The sequence below is a fragment of the Mus caroli genome, chromosome 6 (genome assembly GCF_900094665.2).
Source record: "Mus caroli chromosome 6, CAROLI_EIJ_v1.1, whole genome shotgun sequence".
Classification (NCBI taxonomy): Eukaryota; Metazoa; Chordata; class Mammalia; order Rodentia; family Muridae; genus Mus; species Mus caroli.
In genome coordinates, this window is record NC_034575.1 from 90,683,820 (window position 1) to 90,700,196 (window position 16,377).

A 16,377-nucleotide genomic window follows, 5' to 3' on the forward strand; every position below is an offset into this window, starting at 1 on the left:
GACAAATGTTACCACTGAGCAGCTATGTGGGTGCCCTATTCTCTCCTGTCTTCAGTTGTGTCTCATGCCACAGCTGGCCTGACCTCCCTGGAGACAGGAGACTGAAGCATGTCCACAGGGCTCCTGCTGTCAGAAGACCATCAGGTCAACATTCACCTAGTTTGATAACTATCACGCAAGCCATGAAACCAGTACCACAGAGCTGAGAACTACCGCTCACATACACTGTAAAAACCTGCCATACAACCCAAATCCCAGGGCTCCAAGCCCCTGCGCTGCATGTCTTGGTGTAGGAAATGAAGGACCTATCTTGGTGGAGACTGACACAGCAGAATCTGGAATTCTGTACTGAGCAACTGAGCCACAGCTACACTCGCTGTATCAGCCAGCAGAGGGCACCATGAGCCACTGCCTGGGACAGCCACACCACGGGAAGACCCTGACACTAAAGGCCCAGGCTGTGACTTGCACACTGCTCAACAGGGATCAGGCGCCAAAGCATACCTTTTGCTAGAACCAAACCCCCTTCCCAGCATTCCTGCAGGTGTGCACTAGACTGGGTAGGTTATGTAACATTTGTTATCTATGGTTGGAAATGTTAAGTCTGGACTGGTACAAAAGGAACAAAAATGAATTGGTTGAAGATTAATGCAGTTTTAAAGGTGACAGTGAACATATTCTGTCCCTATTAAGAGAAATATGTCACAGTGTCTATCAGTTGCAAAGACCTAGCAGGAGACCATCGTTACATCCTCATGTGCAATTAAAGACTTTAACTAAAAGGCAAGGTAAGAACAGGCTGCAGAGCAATCCTATATCTGGCTCTGAGGTTTTCTAATATGGAGCAGATCGCTAGGACTAGTCTAATACACTCAAGTGAACCTTCTCTTCCTCTAAATGGCACAGGAGATAGCGTCATGTTGTCCGCCATGCAGAAAGGGAAGGAAGGAACTCAGGGGTCTGCTTGCGAGTCTTCCCTTTCCATGTAGCCCTAACTCAAGGGGCCCACACCGTTCTGGTGTGTTCCATAAGACTGTCCTTACTTGGGAACTAGACTGAACACCTTCAAGGTCTCTCTCTTCCCTACAAGTCCAAGCTCCAAACAAAAGCCTCGGTCAAAGCCACAGGCAGTGGTCAGCAGGAGCACCTCTAGGTGGCAAGAAGCTAAACTCAAAGAATGCACACTAACACAGAATGGAAGAGAAATGAATACAAAGCAAGGGGCAGGACTGTGGCCTTTCACAAAGCACAGGGACTGGCTAAAGTATGAACCCTTGGCAATGACAGACACACTGAGGGCGAGATCAGAATAGAGAAGACCAGAGGACAACAGGCTGCAGGAGTCATCATTGGATTCCAGGGTCTCTAACTATTCCTGCTGAGATAAACAAATACAAGAGAGGCTGAGTAAGGTGCGACATTTCTACCAATCACACGCTTTGGCGGGTCAATCTTTTCCTATACCCAAGCCTAGCCAAAGAAGATAAAAAGAGAAACCCTGAACTTCTCAAAAGTAAACCTACTGGACTATACAGTGTCTTTTAAACTAAAAGAACTCCCAGATGAGGGGCAGGGACAAAGGGGCAAAAGATGTTTGATGAGTCCATGGCTCTGGCAGTGTTAGTGTGTCTGCTGTGAGGGCATGGCCAGGTCGCCCAAGCCACGCCCTCCCCATCTTGGAAGTCTGTTACTACCATTCTCAGAAGCAAGGGCACAACCTGGGAACCCTGTCTAAAGGACCCTGCATCTCTACTTCTGCCAACAGGCAGCAAGGATCCCAGTGTCCTGAGGAACTGTCTCTTGCTGGAGTTCCCAAGGCCAGACCCATCCTTCCACCATCAGCATGGCTTCAAAGTCCTACTCAAATGTGACCTTTTCAGTCAAGAGATGCGTGTGGACTACTGCCACCCATGAGTGTTGTGTTGACGACATCAGGCTTCTGTCCCCTGCACACCCTCACCTCTATTTCCAGCTCCACGTCTAAGACCTGGCGGGCAGCGAGTCCACGTGGGTCTTCCTTCCTGCACTCACTGCCAGCCTCCCCACCTCTAGGCTGCCTCCTTATTTGGACCCCATGGGGTGAGCTGGGCTCTAGAGGCTTCCCGAGGTACTTCACTGACCACTGCCCCACACTTACAACTCATGCAGCTTCTGGCAGAAGCTCCAGCCGTCACGCTGAATTCGAGAGATGGAGTTGTTGCTGAGGTGCAGCTGGTGCAGGGCTGTGAGGCCATAGAGGGAGCCGCTGTTCACTTCCACCAGACTATTGTACTCCAGGTGCCTACAGAGACACACACGCAGGAGATGAGACTGCCAGTCTCCCATTACACAGACAGCATCCAGGAGGCCATCTGTGCCGCATGTGGTAGTCAGTGCAGAGAAGGGAATGGGACAGACAGAAGGAGGCACATCTTGTTCCACATTCAGTATTAGAGAGGAAATTTAAGCAAGCAGATCTTGCTTTGGTCCATCTGACTTTCTCCTACTGCTCAAAGCATGAGTACTTAAAGTCCTGAGAAACATACCAACCCCTCATTTGTACTGATGTATGCAACATTAAAAACCAAGTGGCAGATAACAAGTTTTGTTCTGAGAACTCTGATCTGGACCTCAGATTCCTAAATGAACACAGGAAACCGATATTCAGCTAATCAGAAGTGGGAAGGGTGAACAGCAACAAGCCACGCAGCAGGCAGGCTCCTCCTGTGCATGCCATACAAAGTGGGCAGGCGTGGGGAGGGAGAGTCACCGGGAGATGCCTCCGCTGGTGAGGCTGGGGAACACACTGCTGGCTGTGAACCTAGGCTTCCGACTTTGATTTCAGCTACAAAAATAACAGCACATGTACAGGTCCTAATGCAATTTGCATAGGAAACTGGGCGTAAAAGAGGTGAGCAGCTGAGCTGCTGATGGACACAGGCAAAGGCAGAGGTACAGTTGTGTCCACCTGAAAGGAGACACTGGCAAACATGAAAACCAGAACACCAAAGATACGGATGGTTGAAATGACTGCCTCTTGGAAAACAAGCTGGGGGTAAGGGCGGGTGTGGCACAACACCCCCTTCTCTTTACTTCCTGACTATGCAGATTCCTTACTTTCGATTTAAACAATTGTAGAGGTTTAAAATCAGAAGATCAGTAATTGCCCCTCTGCTGGTCTTTTTCGTTATTCTGGCAGCAGGCAGCTCTGCGGCTGCACACATCTGGCTGGAAACTCCCTTGATGAAAGCTGCACATCTGCACTCCGTGTCTTGATTAGCCCACAAGGCGGGAATAAATCTCCCAAGATGAACTATGCATTTTGGCCCACCTGCACATCAAGAAAGCCTATCGGGCCCAGCGTGAGGAAAGAAGGGACTTCCGATAAGGTGTGGGAGTGAAGAGGATGTGGGGAGGGAATCACTCTGCAGTCTTGGGTTTGTGGAGGAAGTGGGGGTGGAGAGCAGGCCCAGCAGCCGAGTGCAATCCATCTCTTCCCACTTCCTTAGCTGACCATGTGTCCATTAAAACCTCCTTCTACCTTGCAAGGAAAACAACCTTGGTTTTGGTTCATTTTGCAGAAGAAGGCAGCAGCGTCCAGGTGGCCACCATCCCCACGCCCCGTGTCTTCCCAGAGCCCAGGAGGGAGGCCCGCACTCACAGCACGTGCATCTTAGACAGCCCCCAGAAGGCGCCGTCCGTCAGCTTGCTGATGTTGTTCCTCTGAAGCCTCAGCACCTCTAAGCTGTCGAGCCCCTGGAACGTGAGGCCCTCAATCAGCCGAATCCGATTCCGATTCAGGTCCCTATGGAGAGGAAGCCATCGGGTCAGAGCATCCCTTGTGCACATCTAGCCTGCACCATTCCAAGTCAACCATGGAGAAGGGGACACCTCAGCTGGCACACTGGCACTGTCAACAGCAAGGATGACAGCCTAGGAGAAGGACAGTGAATGCTGCATAGCTCACTCTGTACTGCCCCAGTACTGTGGGGACATAAGCACCCCACAGTTCTTCCCTCAGGACAGCCACCATTCAGGAGTCTAGAGCAGGCCCTGGGCATGACTCAGAGGTACATTCATTCCTTAGCTGAGGTGTCTCTGAGCTCAGCAACAGAAATCCATACCAGATGCTTCAACCCAAGAAAATCCTAACCAATGGGTACCAAATATCAGCAAAACTTCCACTCAGGGCATCTGACAGACCTCTGTGCAATGGGAAGAAGTGACAGCTTGTGGAGAAGTGGGGGTGGGGGGGAGCAGATACACACTTGGCACCTAGTCCTCGCAGAACAGCCTTAGCTGACCAATAGCTATCTGGAATCTGGGTCAGCTGGATCCCATTAGCAACTCTGGGGAAGGTGGGAAGACACTGCACTAATTAGAAAGCCCTTGGTTTTTCCCCAAATATTTCTGCAATGAATGTCTCATGACCCTGCTTCACACACAGCCTCTTCAGCTTCTTAGACTGGAAAGAGCAGAGCCAAGCTCCTGCACCCAGGAGAAATGAGGACAGGGCACACTCTGCCCTGTGCCAGCCTGGTCTGCAACTGTTTCATCCTGATGGAACCAAATTGTGAATTCCAGCTTATTTCCCTGAAATATACTCTTCCGCTAAAACAAAGACACAGGGAAACAAAGAGTTGAAGAACCTTTTACTGACTGGGGAGTTTTGGTTAATATATGTTTTCTAGCAACCTGTGCCATTTTAGGCTCCATGAAAAGAAAAGAGACATAAATAAATCATTTTATACAAAACCAAACTGGCTAACCTTCTAAAATTTAGGAAATGAAGAGGCAGCTGCTTCTGGTCAGGTTAACTTCCCCAGAAGGGTCAGATACCTTCCCTTCCAAGCTACAGACGGCCTCAGCACCTTAAACACTGCTAATACTCAAGATGAGAACTCAACCGAAGTGAGGGTGGTAGTGGTGAGTGTACTTGGGAGGCTGAGGCAGAAGGATCAAGGGGGTGGGGGGGGAGGGAGAGGGGCAGGGCCTGCATATTAGAAGCACAGCATCATGGAGGCTAAGCATCTAAGCACGAGGGTCTTTTCCTTGGCCATCTGAGGCAGCCTGCCAGCACCAGACCCAGCTCCTAATTTGCTTTTATTAGGTGTTGTGGTAGGGTCATAAATGATAGTTTATGCAGAGCTTTACCAGGGGGGTGAGGAAGGGGTGGCGATTGGTACAGGGTCCTTGGGGAAATCTGGCCCCATAAAGTTTGGCTAACCTTAATTAAAGTGCAGGTTTCTGTACTCACAGTTGTGTCAGCCTGGGTAGCTTGAACGCTTTCACAGGAAGCTGGGTGATCCTGTTTTTGCTCAGACGGAGAGTCAGCAGTGACCGCGACAGACCATCAAATGCTCCAGACTCCAGGATGCTGATGCGGTTGCTCGCCAAGTTGCTGGAATGATTCAGGAGAGAAAATGTAGTGGCAGTGGGAGGCCTTCCTCACTCCTTGTGCCTCCAGATCCAGCTGGGTCCGCTAGGAAAAGTGCTAAGGCAGACCCAGAGGGGCAGATCTCCACTGAGTTAGCTGTTCATCACTGCAAGGCTCCCCAGCCTGCCCTGACTTGAAGACAGGGAACGGGAACCTGGGAATGCCGGTATCAGGAATGTCTCATGAAAAGAAGACACTGGCACAGGCCTTACTGCAGCACAAAGCAGTGTGCTTGTGCCGATGGGCATGACTAACCTCTACCCACACAGCTGCACAGCACAATGCCTGCCTCAGGAGAACTTGCAGATTCCTGCCTTACCGCCCACTAATTCAGGCTGGCCAGGAAAGCCCTAATAGCAAAAAAGTCAATTGGCAGACAAGGTCAATGGGTTTATACTTTAAAGAAACATCCTTTATTTAATCCCGAAGAAGGCTAACTGTATGACTTATGAAGATGCACAAACCGTTTGTTTAAATAATTCTAACAACTTCAAGAAGCACTTAGAGACCTCTGTGAGTCCTTTAGAAAACAAGAGATACATCTTCATGGGGCTGCACACTACGTATGCCAGGGGAGCCTCCTGTGACCACACAGGAAGGGACTCTTGCTCAAAGTTACATGGCAGCGTACAGCATAGATGTTCTCTCAGGTAGTAAAAAAGACAAGACATGGAAGGTGAAATACAGTCTCCTGGAAAGAGACCACCCCACACCTCTTCCTGCCTTCCCCAGACAAAAGCTAAAGTGCAAATGAGACAGACTAGAGAGAAGCTTCAACCACAGTGGGTTGTGTGCCAAGAGGGAATGAGGCACTTCTATTCCCGCCATCAGGCAACAGCCGAGAGCAGGGCACATGAGGACTTTGCAAACGGGGCTGGACTGTTTGTTCTTAACACTCCAATTAAAGAGTCATCAGTGTGATGGAGACACTGCAGCCAACAGCTGCCAAGGAGAAAGTGCCCTCTGCATCTCTGCAGAGAGAGGACAGTACAATCCAGCGCAGTGGTTGGTAGCTCTCTCCACAGGAAGTACCAGGTAGTAGCTGGGCCTTTAGAATGCCCCCTCCCAGGGCTTCATAGAAGCCAGAGTCTCTTGTTCCCAATTCTTGTACCTTGATGAACCTTCAGAAAGCATCATTTCTGTCCCTGGAGTCTTAGAATGACTTGCAAAGATGTACCAAGTGTCACCCTCCCTGAGATGGGTCACAGTGAGACCTACAGCCTTGCGGATGAGCTACAGAACAGCCCAGAAACAGCAAGGAGGTGGGAGGAAATGCACTCATAACTAGAAAACTGTTGCTTTAGCCTCAGTCCTTAGACTCCTACCCAAAGCAGCATTTTCCTACCTGCAGCGAGTGGATTACATAGGTTTAGCTTCCTCATTCCTGTCTACCATACACTGTGTGAGGCAGGTACTGAAATGGGTTTTTATTAAAAAAAAAAAAAAAAAAAAAAAGCCATCTAAACAACTACAAAGCTGCCCTCTGCAAAGGAGCCAGCCACAACACAGCACAGCTTATCTGAGTGGCCTCTGATGCTAGAAATAGAAGCTCTTTAAACCTAGCTCCCTCTGATGTGTATCCACCATTCACCCAACTCTTCCCCACACGTTTCTCAGGAAGAAGAGCCCAGAGCATGAGAGCAAAACTAGACTTTGTGAGCAGAGAGCCTAGGCCTGACTCTTGGGCTCTGCACAGTGAGGGGAGGCTCCTTGGATAGCCAATTAACCTCTCCCTACCTCCGTGCTGCCTTTTGCCCGTAACACTATGAGGGAGCTGGAAATGGTCTACAACAGGTGTCCAAGGAACCAAGCGTAGACCCCGCCCTTGGTCTGCCAAACAAAGGTCTGTGCAGCCTCATGGACTTAACCAGGCCAGAGCCACAGTGAGGCAAGCACCCATCCTGTGTCCAGGGCTGGGCACCAGGGCAGCCACTGCAAGGCCTGGAAGCTGAGGTACATGGATGGCAGAGACACTTACAGTTCCCTTACACGCAGGCCGTTCGGGAAACAGGAGCTCCGAATTTCCGTGATGTTGTTGGAACTCAGATCCAGCACTTCCAAGGACAGGTACGACTTCAGCTGGTTCCCATCCACACTAAGGATCTTGTTGTGCTGCCTGAGACAGAGCAGGGGGTAAGACGGCAGCTGATCATCCCCAACAACCGCACACAGTACGTACATACGCACGCGCACGCACACACACACACACACACACTGAACTGTGTACTCCCTGAGACTAAGCAGGAGGCAAGGTCTTGTCTTCCTCACTGTTTTTGCAATTCTACATTTACCTAAAACTACCAGTCAGTGACATTCCATATGTAACCTATTCCTCTTTCTAGTGCATTGTCATCGATGCTTCCATGTTATATACAGGGTTTCTGTGCAGAATAAGTTCTTTGCCCAAGTACTGTGCCTCAGCTGATCCACCCAAAAGAACACAGGATGATTCATGCTCAGTGCATAGAGGATATGCAAGTACACCATGCTGCCCCAGTCCAACCCCATCCTGATCTGGAACCCAATCTAGCATTGTGACTACAGACTGCAGGCACCAGAGCCCAGAGCTCAGTTCAACCCAACCAAACATGTCACAGGTTACAGTCTACTGACATGTCCTGTATGCCAGGCATGAAGACAGATGGAACTGTAAAGAACACCATGATAATGACTAAACCTGACTCTGAAAGGAGGCGAGAGCTCATTGCTGGGTCCAGCTGGGACCAAATCCCTGAATCTCTGCCCTTGGTGACTCTGGGCCTTGGTTTTCTCATCTGAAAGATCTGAAAGGAGAGACCACAGCCTGCTACCTGAAACCACACTGAAAATTCTGGGGAGTACTGCTGGTGCTTAACTTCCGTGACATGATTTATTCACACCTTTAATCCTCTTTGTGCAAAACCCAAAACCTAACGAGCCAGCATTAGCAACGCATCAGGAGAAAGGCAACAGACAACAGGGTGCAGGCAGGGGCGGGCGTACTGGTGTGGGTTTGGCTGCCTAGTTGGGCCACAGGGAAAAGTTTGCTGGGTGGAAGTGCTGAGATTGCGGGTCCCAGGCACACACTCTGCCAGCTATGAGTAAACAGGGGCAGCTCTCCAGCCAATCAGAAGCCTTCTGGAACAAAAACCAAAAAAGCTTGGTGTTGCTTACCAAGTGGCATCTCCTTTAAACAAACACTTGACCAAATCAGTTCCAACAGGCATAAACAAGGACCTCTTTCCCAGAAGCTCTGGACTCCCAGGCCCCTTTGTTCTCTTCACAAGTCTCCCAGGCCCTGAAACTCAAAATGCATTTGCACAACTGTGCTGAGGGAGAGACAGACTTCCCAGAGAGGAGCGATCCTGTCCCTTCAGCTCTCTAGGCTCCTCCCCAAGCTACTTCCTGACTTCTTTATTAAAGTCTTTAATAAAGGCGGTCTCTTCAGTTTTCTGACTCCAAAAGAAAAATACAAGCTTTATTATGTAAAGTATGGGAAGAAAAAGAACAAGAAATAAAGGCCACAGCACTGGGCCTCATCCGGGAACTCTGAATATAGTACCAGGGAGCCAGGAACAGAGGACCTGGACAGAGAAGACAGGCTCCACAAAAGAGTCTGGCACTCTGAAGCCTGACACAAGCAAGCCCTGTGACAGTCTTGCCTCTCTTCTCTCCCCACACCTCCCCTCTGTCTTTGTCTTCTGTCTTACACTTTTTCTTCTTTCTTGGCAGTATATTTATCCCCTGAATCACATTCTAGGCCCCCATTCTGGTTAGATGCCGCTGTTAAGAAGACAAGACATTTTTACACAGTGGGAAAAGTTCCCCACTGAGCAGAGCAGCAGCCATGGAGATGAAGAGACTGTGGGAGTGAGGCATGAGCTCTGTCCGCTACAGGCAAAACAGGGTATAAGTCTTCAGCAAAGGCTTGAAGAGGGGGACTGAGGCAGGAAGAGCCAGGTGGGGAGATCAGGATCTGGGTTAGACTGAACCAAACCAGGAGGCACTCAGTGGGCCAAGTGAAAGGGGTAGCCACCAAAAAAGGGGACAAGAAAATTAGAAAAGGGCCTTAGGAGCCAGGCATCAAGAGAAACATCTACTGGTCAGCAAAGACAGCCACATGAGCAATGCCACCTGTAGTCAGCTCCCAAGCCAGCAGCTGAAGGAGCCAATGGGGTCACATGTGGGACAGGGGGAAACACCTGCAAATCAAGCATCAGAATAAGGGCGGGTGAAGCAAAGTCAACTTAGATCCTGTGGGTCCCACGTCTGCTGATTTAAATAAATGCATTCACAAGATACTCAGGAGGAAAAAAGAGATCTCACCTGTACTGCACACATGCAAAGTCTTCTCATCATTCCCAAAGCAATATTGTAAGAGTAAGACAATTATTTACAAAGTATTTGAACTGCACTGGGTATTAAATGTAATCCAGAGACTTCGAGTACTGTACACAGGGACATACAAATACTGCATTAGTTTACATATAGAACTTAAGCATTCTGGGTTTAGGCATTGATAAAGAACTACTACAATTCAACAACAAAACATCAATTAAAATATCAGCAAAGAGGGCTGGAGAGAGAACTCAAGTTTCCATCATGAATGTCAGGGTGCTCACAAGAGCCTGCAACAGCAGCTCAAGGGAGATACCATCTACAGCCACCTTCAAACATGGCATGCAGTCACATAAACACACATACACATAAAGAGCATAAAAATGTTTGTAATCAGCAGAGGACTTACATAGACATTTCCCGAAGAAGATACACAAATGCCCAATAGGCATCAGTGTTCCTAAGGGAAACATAAATCCAAGTTATGGTAGCTGCTATCAAAGGCACACAAGAGAATGTGGAGAAAATGGACTGCAGCAAGCAGTGGGGAGTGAAGATCTGTAGGAAACAGTATGGCTGAAGAGTTACCTCAATCATAGCACAGAATCACCTCTGTTCAACATCCCCCAGACAGAAGGCAGGTCTCAAGGGCACACTTTCATGTGTTCATAGAAGTAGTGTTCGGAATATTCAAAAGGTGAAGCAACCCAAATGTCTAGTGGCAGATGATTAAAGAAAATTAGGATAAACCACAGCTGCCTAAACTGTGTGTGCCACCTTATGTGTGATCATATAACTGAATGAATGCATGGAGGAGGCAAAAACTCGGTAGTAGGTTTCTGAATGTACAATGACAAAATATTAATTCAAATTTGAACGGGTCACGAGTGCTCCCAATTGCACATACCCATGGTGGATCACGTGGCCTTACTGCAGCCCAGGGTCTGAATACCAATGGCTGTACTGTGTGTGTCCGAACGCTACAGAAAGACATCTCAGCTTACATTTGAAACAACTGTCAGATACAAACTCCAGTGCTTTTACGGTACGATTTGTATATACACTAAAGAAATGTTTCAAAGTAATTGATGGCCTGTTGTCAGTAGGTTTATTTTGTATACCTATTTTATACACTCATATGCCTACCATTGTGTAAGCTTTCTGTTCTTATAGAAAGGCAATTGTTTAACTCTAAAAAGCAAAGACTTCTAAACTTTCCAGTCACAACTGAGCATGGATCATACTATTTCATCTCTGAAATATTTTCAAATACTACATTTTAAAAATTGCTGTTTCAGTTGATGACCTTAGTTACACACACACACACACACACACACATTGTTCAAAGAATTCTCTTTTAAATTAGGATAGAAATTCCAACAGTTTGTACATGGCCCTAACCATACTTCTACCATTTTGTACAACAAATACAAAATAGCATTCTTAGCACTAACAATTATAAATTTTTAAAAAGATTTACTTTGAGTGTGTATGTGTGTGTGTGTGTGTGTGTATGTGTGTAATGCAAACCTGTGCACATGTGAAGACTTGAAGAGGGTATTATTAGATCTCTAAGTGCTGGAGCTATGGGCATTTCAGAATGCCTAGCATTACGTGGGTGCTAGAATCTAACCCTAACCCTAGCCCTGAGGACTGCAAGTTTGATGGCAAGTTCTAGAGAGTTCTAGGTACCCTAGGCTATATGATGAGACCCTGTTTCAAAAGGAAGGAAAGGAGGGTAGGCAGGCACCAAAAAGTAAAATACAAAAGTGGTTGCAAAATCATGGACTTTTAAAAAAAAATAAATAAATAAAAATAAAGATTGCTTGGCAGTGGACATGGAGTTTTAGTACTGAAGGTCAGGATGCCCCTCAAGGAAGGCTGCACAACAACAAACTCAAAAACCTACTGAACTTCCTGCTTCATTTTCATGTCTATTTTATCTTCAGTTAAAGAAAAAAAAAATCAAAAGGAACTGAGTCCTTGGTTCCTGACACGCCTCTCCTGAAAACAACTCCACCCTAACTGTAGCCCACCTGTCACTAAGGCCTCTAGGCACAGTGTCTGTCCCAGACCTGCCTAAGCTCCTACTCTTCAACTTCAGATGCTCTGTCCTGTATCTGTCCTCGCTGGAGAAGCCACGCCTTTGTACCTCCAGCTCCTACTGCCTGGGACACTCCACAGAGCCATGCGTCTTGTCCCCAACTCCCTGCTAGTGAGGTTTTCCTGGCTACCCTTTCTGAAATCACACACCCACATGCACCCCCCCATCACCCGCCCTGTCTATACTCTAACTGCTGTCTGCTATCCTGGGAGCATATTTATCTAGTTCACCATCTTCTTTCCCACCATGGCATGCTGCCGCGAAGAAAGACGTGTCTCTACTTCCGACTGTGCCTCCAGGCACTAGAAGGGTAGAAGCTGCAATACAGGTCACCAAGAGGGAATGCAGCTCAATGCAAAAGAGCTACGGGTGAGCACACAAATGGGATTCACCAGCATTCTTGCAAAAGAAATCGAGCAAAGAACTTCAGGCAGAATCAACAGGAAGAAGTTTGCTACGGCACAGGTCTTCTGACAGCCCTGCCCAGATGCAAACACCTATGTCATGTTCAAGGCAGCCCAGCTGCTGAGAATATAACCACATTCTCTCTGGGGCTTCGTCTTTGCCATCAACTACACCCCGGGCCCCAAGTAACTCTTCCTGAACACTCTGAGCCAAGCTCAGAGCCTCTCTGCGCTCTCCTTGAAAGACAATCAACATGACCGTGCACAAGATCCGTCTGAGCCCTGCTGGCGATGTGCTGTGTCTGCTGTCACTCAAGCTCACAGCCCAGTGGTGCCACTCACAGGTGTGAATCTTAAAGAGTCGCATTTGTAAAGTGGAATATGAAGTTCCTATAACCCACAGGCTGATATGACCTAACATGTTCTAGCAGTTGCTCAATAAAACGAGTCCTTGTTTTCTTAGTCACACTGCATCCTCAGAAGCAATCTGTGAATCTAGTTCATAGGAAGTGCTTTGAAATAAAAAGTGAGAACAATGACGGACTGACTGGTTCCCACCTGTTCCATTGCACATTTCAATGCAAATAGGCAAGCCTGGCTCTTCTCTCAGGAACAAAGGACTGAGTCAGAGCTCTCAGCTCCACTTAGGAACCAGGCCTGCTTCAGTGGTAAGAATACCATTTCCAGCCGCTGGAACAACCAAGCTGTCTCAGGGAAACAGACTCCAAAGCAAATCCAAGACTGACCTCCAATCAGCTGGGGTAGATTCACTTCTTGTTCCTACAGCAAGTATACATCTTTGACCCATGAGTGCTAAGCACCCCCAACACCATTTCTTCTTGGTCGCTGGCCCTGCCTCCTGGCTCTAGAGCAAAGGACAAGCATGGAGATCACACAGAGAAGCCATCCCTTCTCCCTCCTGAAAGCAGAGGACATGAAAGCCCATCTGCTGCACCAACTCAAGACAGCATACCACAAAACTTCCTATTCTTTTTGTTTGCTTGCTTGTTGCTTAAGACAGAGTCCCATGCAGCCCAGATGAGAAAACACCCCATTCCTAATGAATATTCAAACAAGCCATTTCACATTCATCTCCATACCTCTGACTCATCTCCGAGTTCTTAACCATAGCTGACCAACTGCTGCATGTCACATAGCCAGTCCTGGGCAAAACAATGAAACCAAACAGCAATCTAGCCAGGTAAATGTGACTTCCATTTCTACCCTGATGGTTCAAAGCAATGAAGGCTCAGAGCTCTGTTGGAATTTACTCAATTGAGGTCACAGTTAGATGTAAGAGGAGGTGAGAGGCAAACCCAGAAGAACTTGAGTCTTGGCCTGGCCTGCTAAGGTTCTCCCAGCAAGTACACAGAAAGCTTGACTCTATTTGCATACTAGCTGGCTATATCTTTTTCTTTTTAATTTTATTTTATGTATGCAAGTACATTGTTGCTGTCTCCAGACACACCAGAAGAGGGCATCACATCCCATTGCAGATGGTTGTGAGCCACCATGTGGTTGCCAGGAATTGAACTCAGGACCTTTGCAAGAGCAGTCAGTGCTCTTAACTGCTGAGCCATCTGTCCAGCCCCAAAGCAATAAGTACTCTTAACTGATATGCCATCTCTCCAGCCCCTAGCTAACTATTTCTTGATCAACTCTGATGGGTCTATGTAAACTGGCTTCCACCAGTTCCAACTTCCTAGGATTCTACATGAACAGCAACGGGTACAGGACCTGTGGGACCAAGCCTAGGCAAGCATGACAGATGGAACCAAAGGCCTCACTCACACTGGAGGGGAGACTGGCTCACAGACAGCTGTTTTCTCATTGGGCAAGTGAGGCAGCAAAAGGCTACATTTTGGGGGGCAGCAATGGCCTCATCAAAGGGACACTCACAAAGCCAGTGATTCTGCAGGCAGCCTGGTCACGTGGTACTCACTTCTATCCTGTGTGTTAGTTTACCCCTGAGGCTGCCCTCTGGGGTAAGGAAAACTCGATACAGCAGAAGTCTGTCACAGGAACACCTGCTAAAGGCTTCAAAAATAATATCAGTCTTCAAAGGAGGAGGGTAAGCATGGTAAGCTCCTCCACTTGGCTACACTTTCAGAGCTGATGTTAAATTAGACAGTAAAACAGACCGAGGCATGCACAAGAGCACTTAAGACTTCTTATCACGAGCACCTGTTCCACTCCACCCTGGGAAGCCCGGTTCACCACGTCCCCTTAGTAGTGGAAAAGATCTTATGTCAGAGATCACAGCCAGGAGGAGAGGTGAGTGGATCAAAGGCGCAGGGACACAGTAGGTCGAGTGGCAATTTCTGGTTCCTGAAATTATGCACCCCACTCACTGTCTGAACCAGCAAGCTTTCTCTGGAAGAGGCGAGGTGGTGAATAACTTAAGTTGTGTAAGCCATGTAATGTTTGTCACAACTACTCAAATTCTGCTTTGACCACAGTGTCCAAGCAGCACAGACAATACAAAGTCAGCACGGCTGCGTTCTTCTGGAACCTTCCTAACTGAAACAAGAAGCAGGCCAGGCTGGGCACCTGCTGTTATCTGCTACCTTCTTGATAGCAGGGCAATCAGTTTCTGTTTCTAGGAGAGACTCCAATTCTAGGTGTGGTACAGTTTTGTACCTGTGTGTCAGTCTCCTTCTTATACCAGCTTTAGCTACCTGCAAAATTGTGCTCAGCATCCCTCTCCAGAGAAAACCTCCCTGTCTCCCTTTCTCCCTCTCCTCCTTGCCCATGGTGGACATCTCGAGTTGCACTCTTTACTGCCTGTCTTTTCCAGCTCTTCAGAAGTAAATGAAAGCCGGATTCCCAGCTCTGGCGTGTTCTTTGAAGATGACCCAGGTTACATCCTGGAGCTGATGGAAAGAGTTCAGCCAATGCGACTATCAAGGAGCACACGATGTGTGCCACAGAGCGTGTGTCACTCTCAAACTGTCCCAACTCTTCTGAAGCAGATTGGGGGTGGCGGGGAGGGCAACTAGTCCTCACATCCAATCATTGATGACCTTCAGTTCTCTCAAGCCATTATGAGGACTGTGAACTCTTAACAAGAAATAAAAAAGCTTCCATAATTTTACATCACTGAAGTTAGCAAAAATCCAAATTACAACTCTTTGCTTGAACCTCTGAAGAAAACATAGTTTTTTTACACAATCTAGACCTGAACAGGAAAAAAAAAATTGTAGCATGCCCAGCATACCTTCAACTCTCTCACCTCCAGCCCAGCATTCCCATGGCCAGCCTGGAGACAGTTGATCAGACCCTCCAGCAGCAGGACAACTCTGGCTTCATAGAGCACGTTGCATGGCACAGCTCTGCTCTGGGGTTAAGAGACTCTGCCACTTAGCACACAGCCCACTGCTCAACCTCAGCAGACACTCAAGTCTGGTCAGACACGGGAAACTACAGTGTAGCTTAACACACCATACATGTAACTGGCACGATGTGAGACAACCAGAGACCCTCCATGAAGTTTAACAGTGCAGCACTGAGAGGCCCTCAGGCTTCTTAGGGGGGGGGGTTGCATTCAAATGCCTCATGTTGGAAAGAGTGGAGCACACAGACAGCCATACTGTGTGCATGGCTCCTGAAAACTGCCCCAACTTCTCTGAAGCAGACTGAAGCAGGCCAGTTCACTCGACCTCACATCCAATCGCTGATGATCTTCAGTTCCACCGCAAACCACAGTTCAGATGACGAGTTCAAAAAACCAAGGCACCCCTGAGCAGGCCACGGGATATTTATTTATATACATTTATAAACATTGTAACACTATAATAGTCACCCTGAGACTTTTACATATGTTATACATGCAGAGTTCGGAGTATCTTATTAAAAAGCACATATACAATCCACGTGATCATCACTCAGATCAGGACAGAAATCTGCCACCTCCTGACATTCTCTTAGCTGTTATTCTTCTCAAACCAACCCTATAATTTCTTTCAACCATGAATAATTGTGTCTATTTGTATGTTTTATATACACAGAATCATTCCACATAAACTCTTCTCTTTCTAGCTACTTTCCCTCAGAGTTTAAGTTCTACTCAGACTGCTCTTTTCTACTGAGAAAGAGTGTGTGTGTGTGTGCATGCATGTCTGCCTCTGTGTGTGTGT

General features: G+C 47.7%; 1 protein-coding gene across 1 annotated transcript in view; it reads right to left on the reverse strand.

Annotated features, from left to right (window-relative positions):
- Positions 1 to 16,377, reverse strand: part of Lrig1 (leucine rich repeats and immunoglobulin like domains 1) — a 97,285-nt gene that overhangs the window by 18,434 nt on the left and 62,474 nt on the right. The window contains exons 4-7 of the mRNA XM_021164332.2: positions 7,395 to 7,532; positions 5,237 to 5,380; positions 3,641 to 3,784; positions 2,138 to 2,281 (exon numbers count right to left, since the gene is read on the reverse strand). Of these exons, the coding sequence (XP_021019991.1) occupies positions 2,138 to 2,281; positions 3,641 to 3,784; positions 5,237 to 5,380; positions 7,395 to 7,532 (570 nt within the window). The remainder of the gene's footprint in view (positions 1 to 2,137; positions 2,282 to 3,640; positions 3,785 to 5,236; positions 5,381 to 7,394; positions 7,533 to 16,377) is intronic.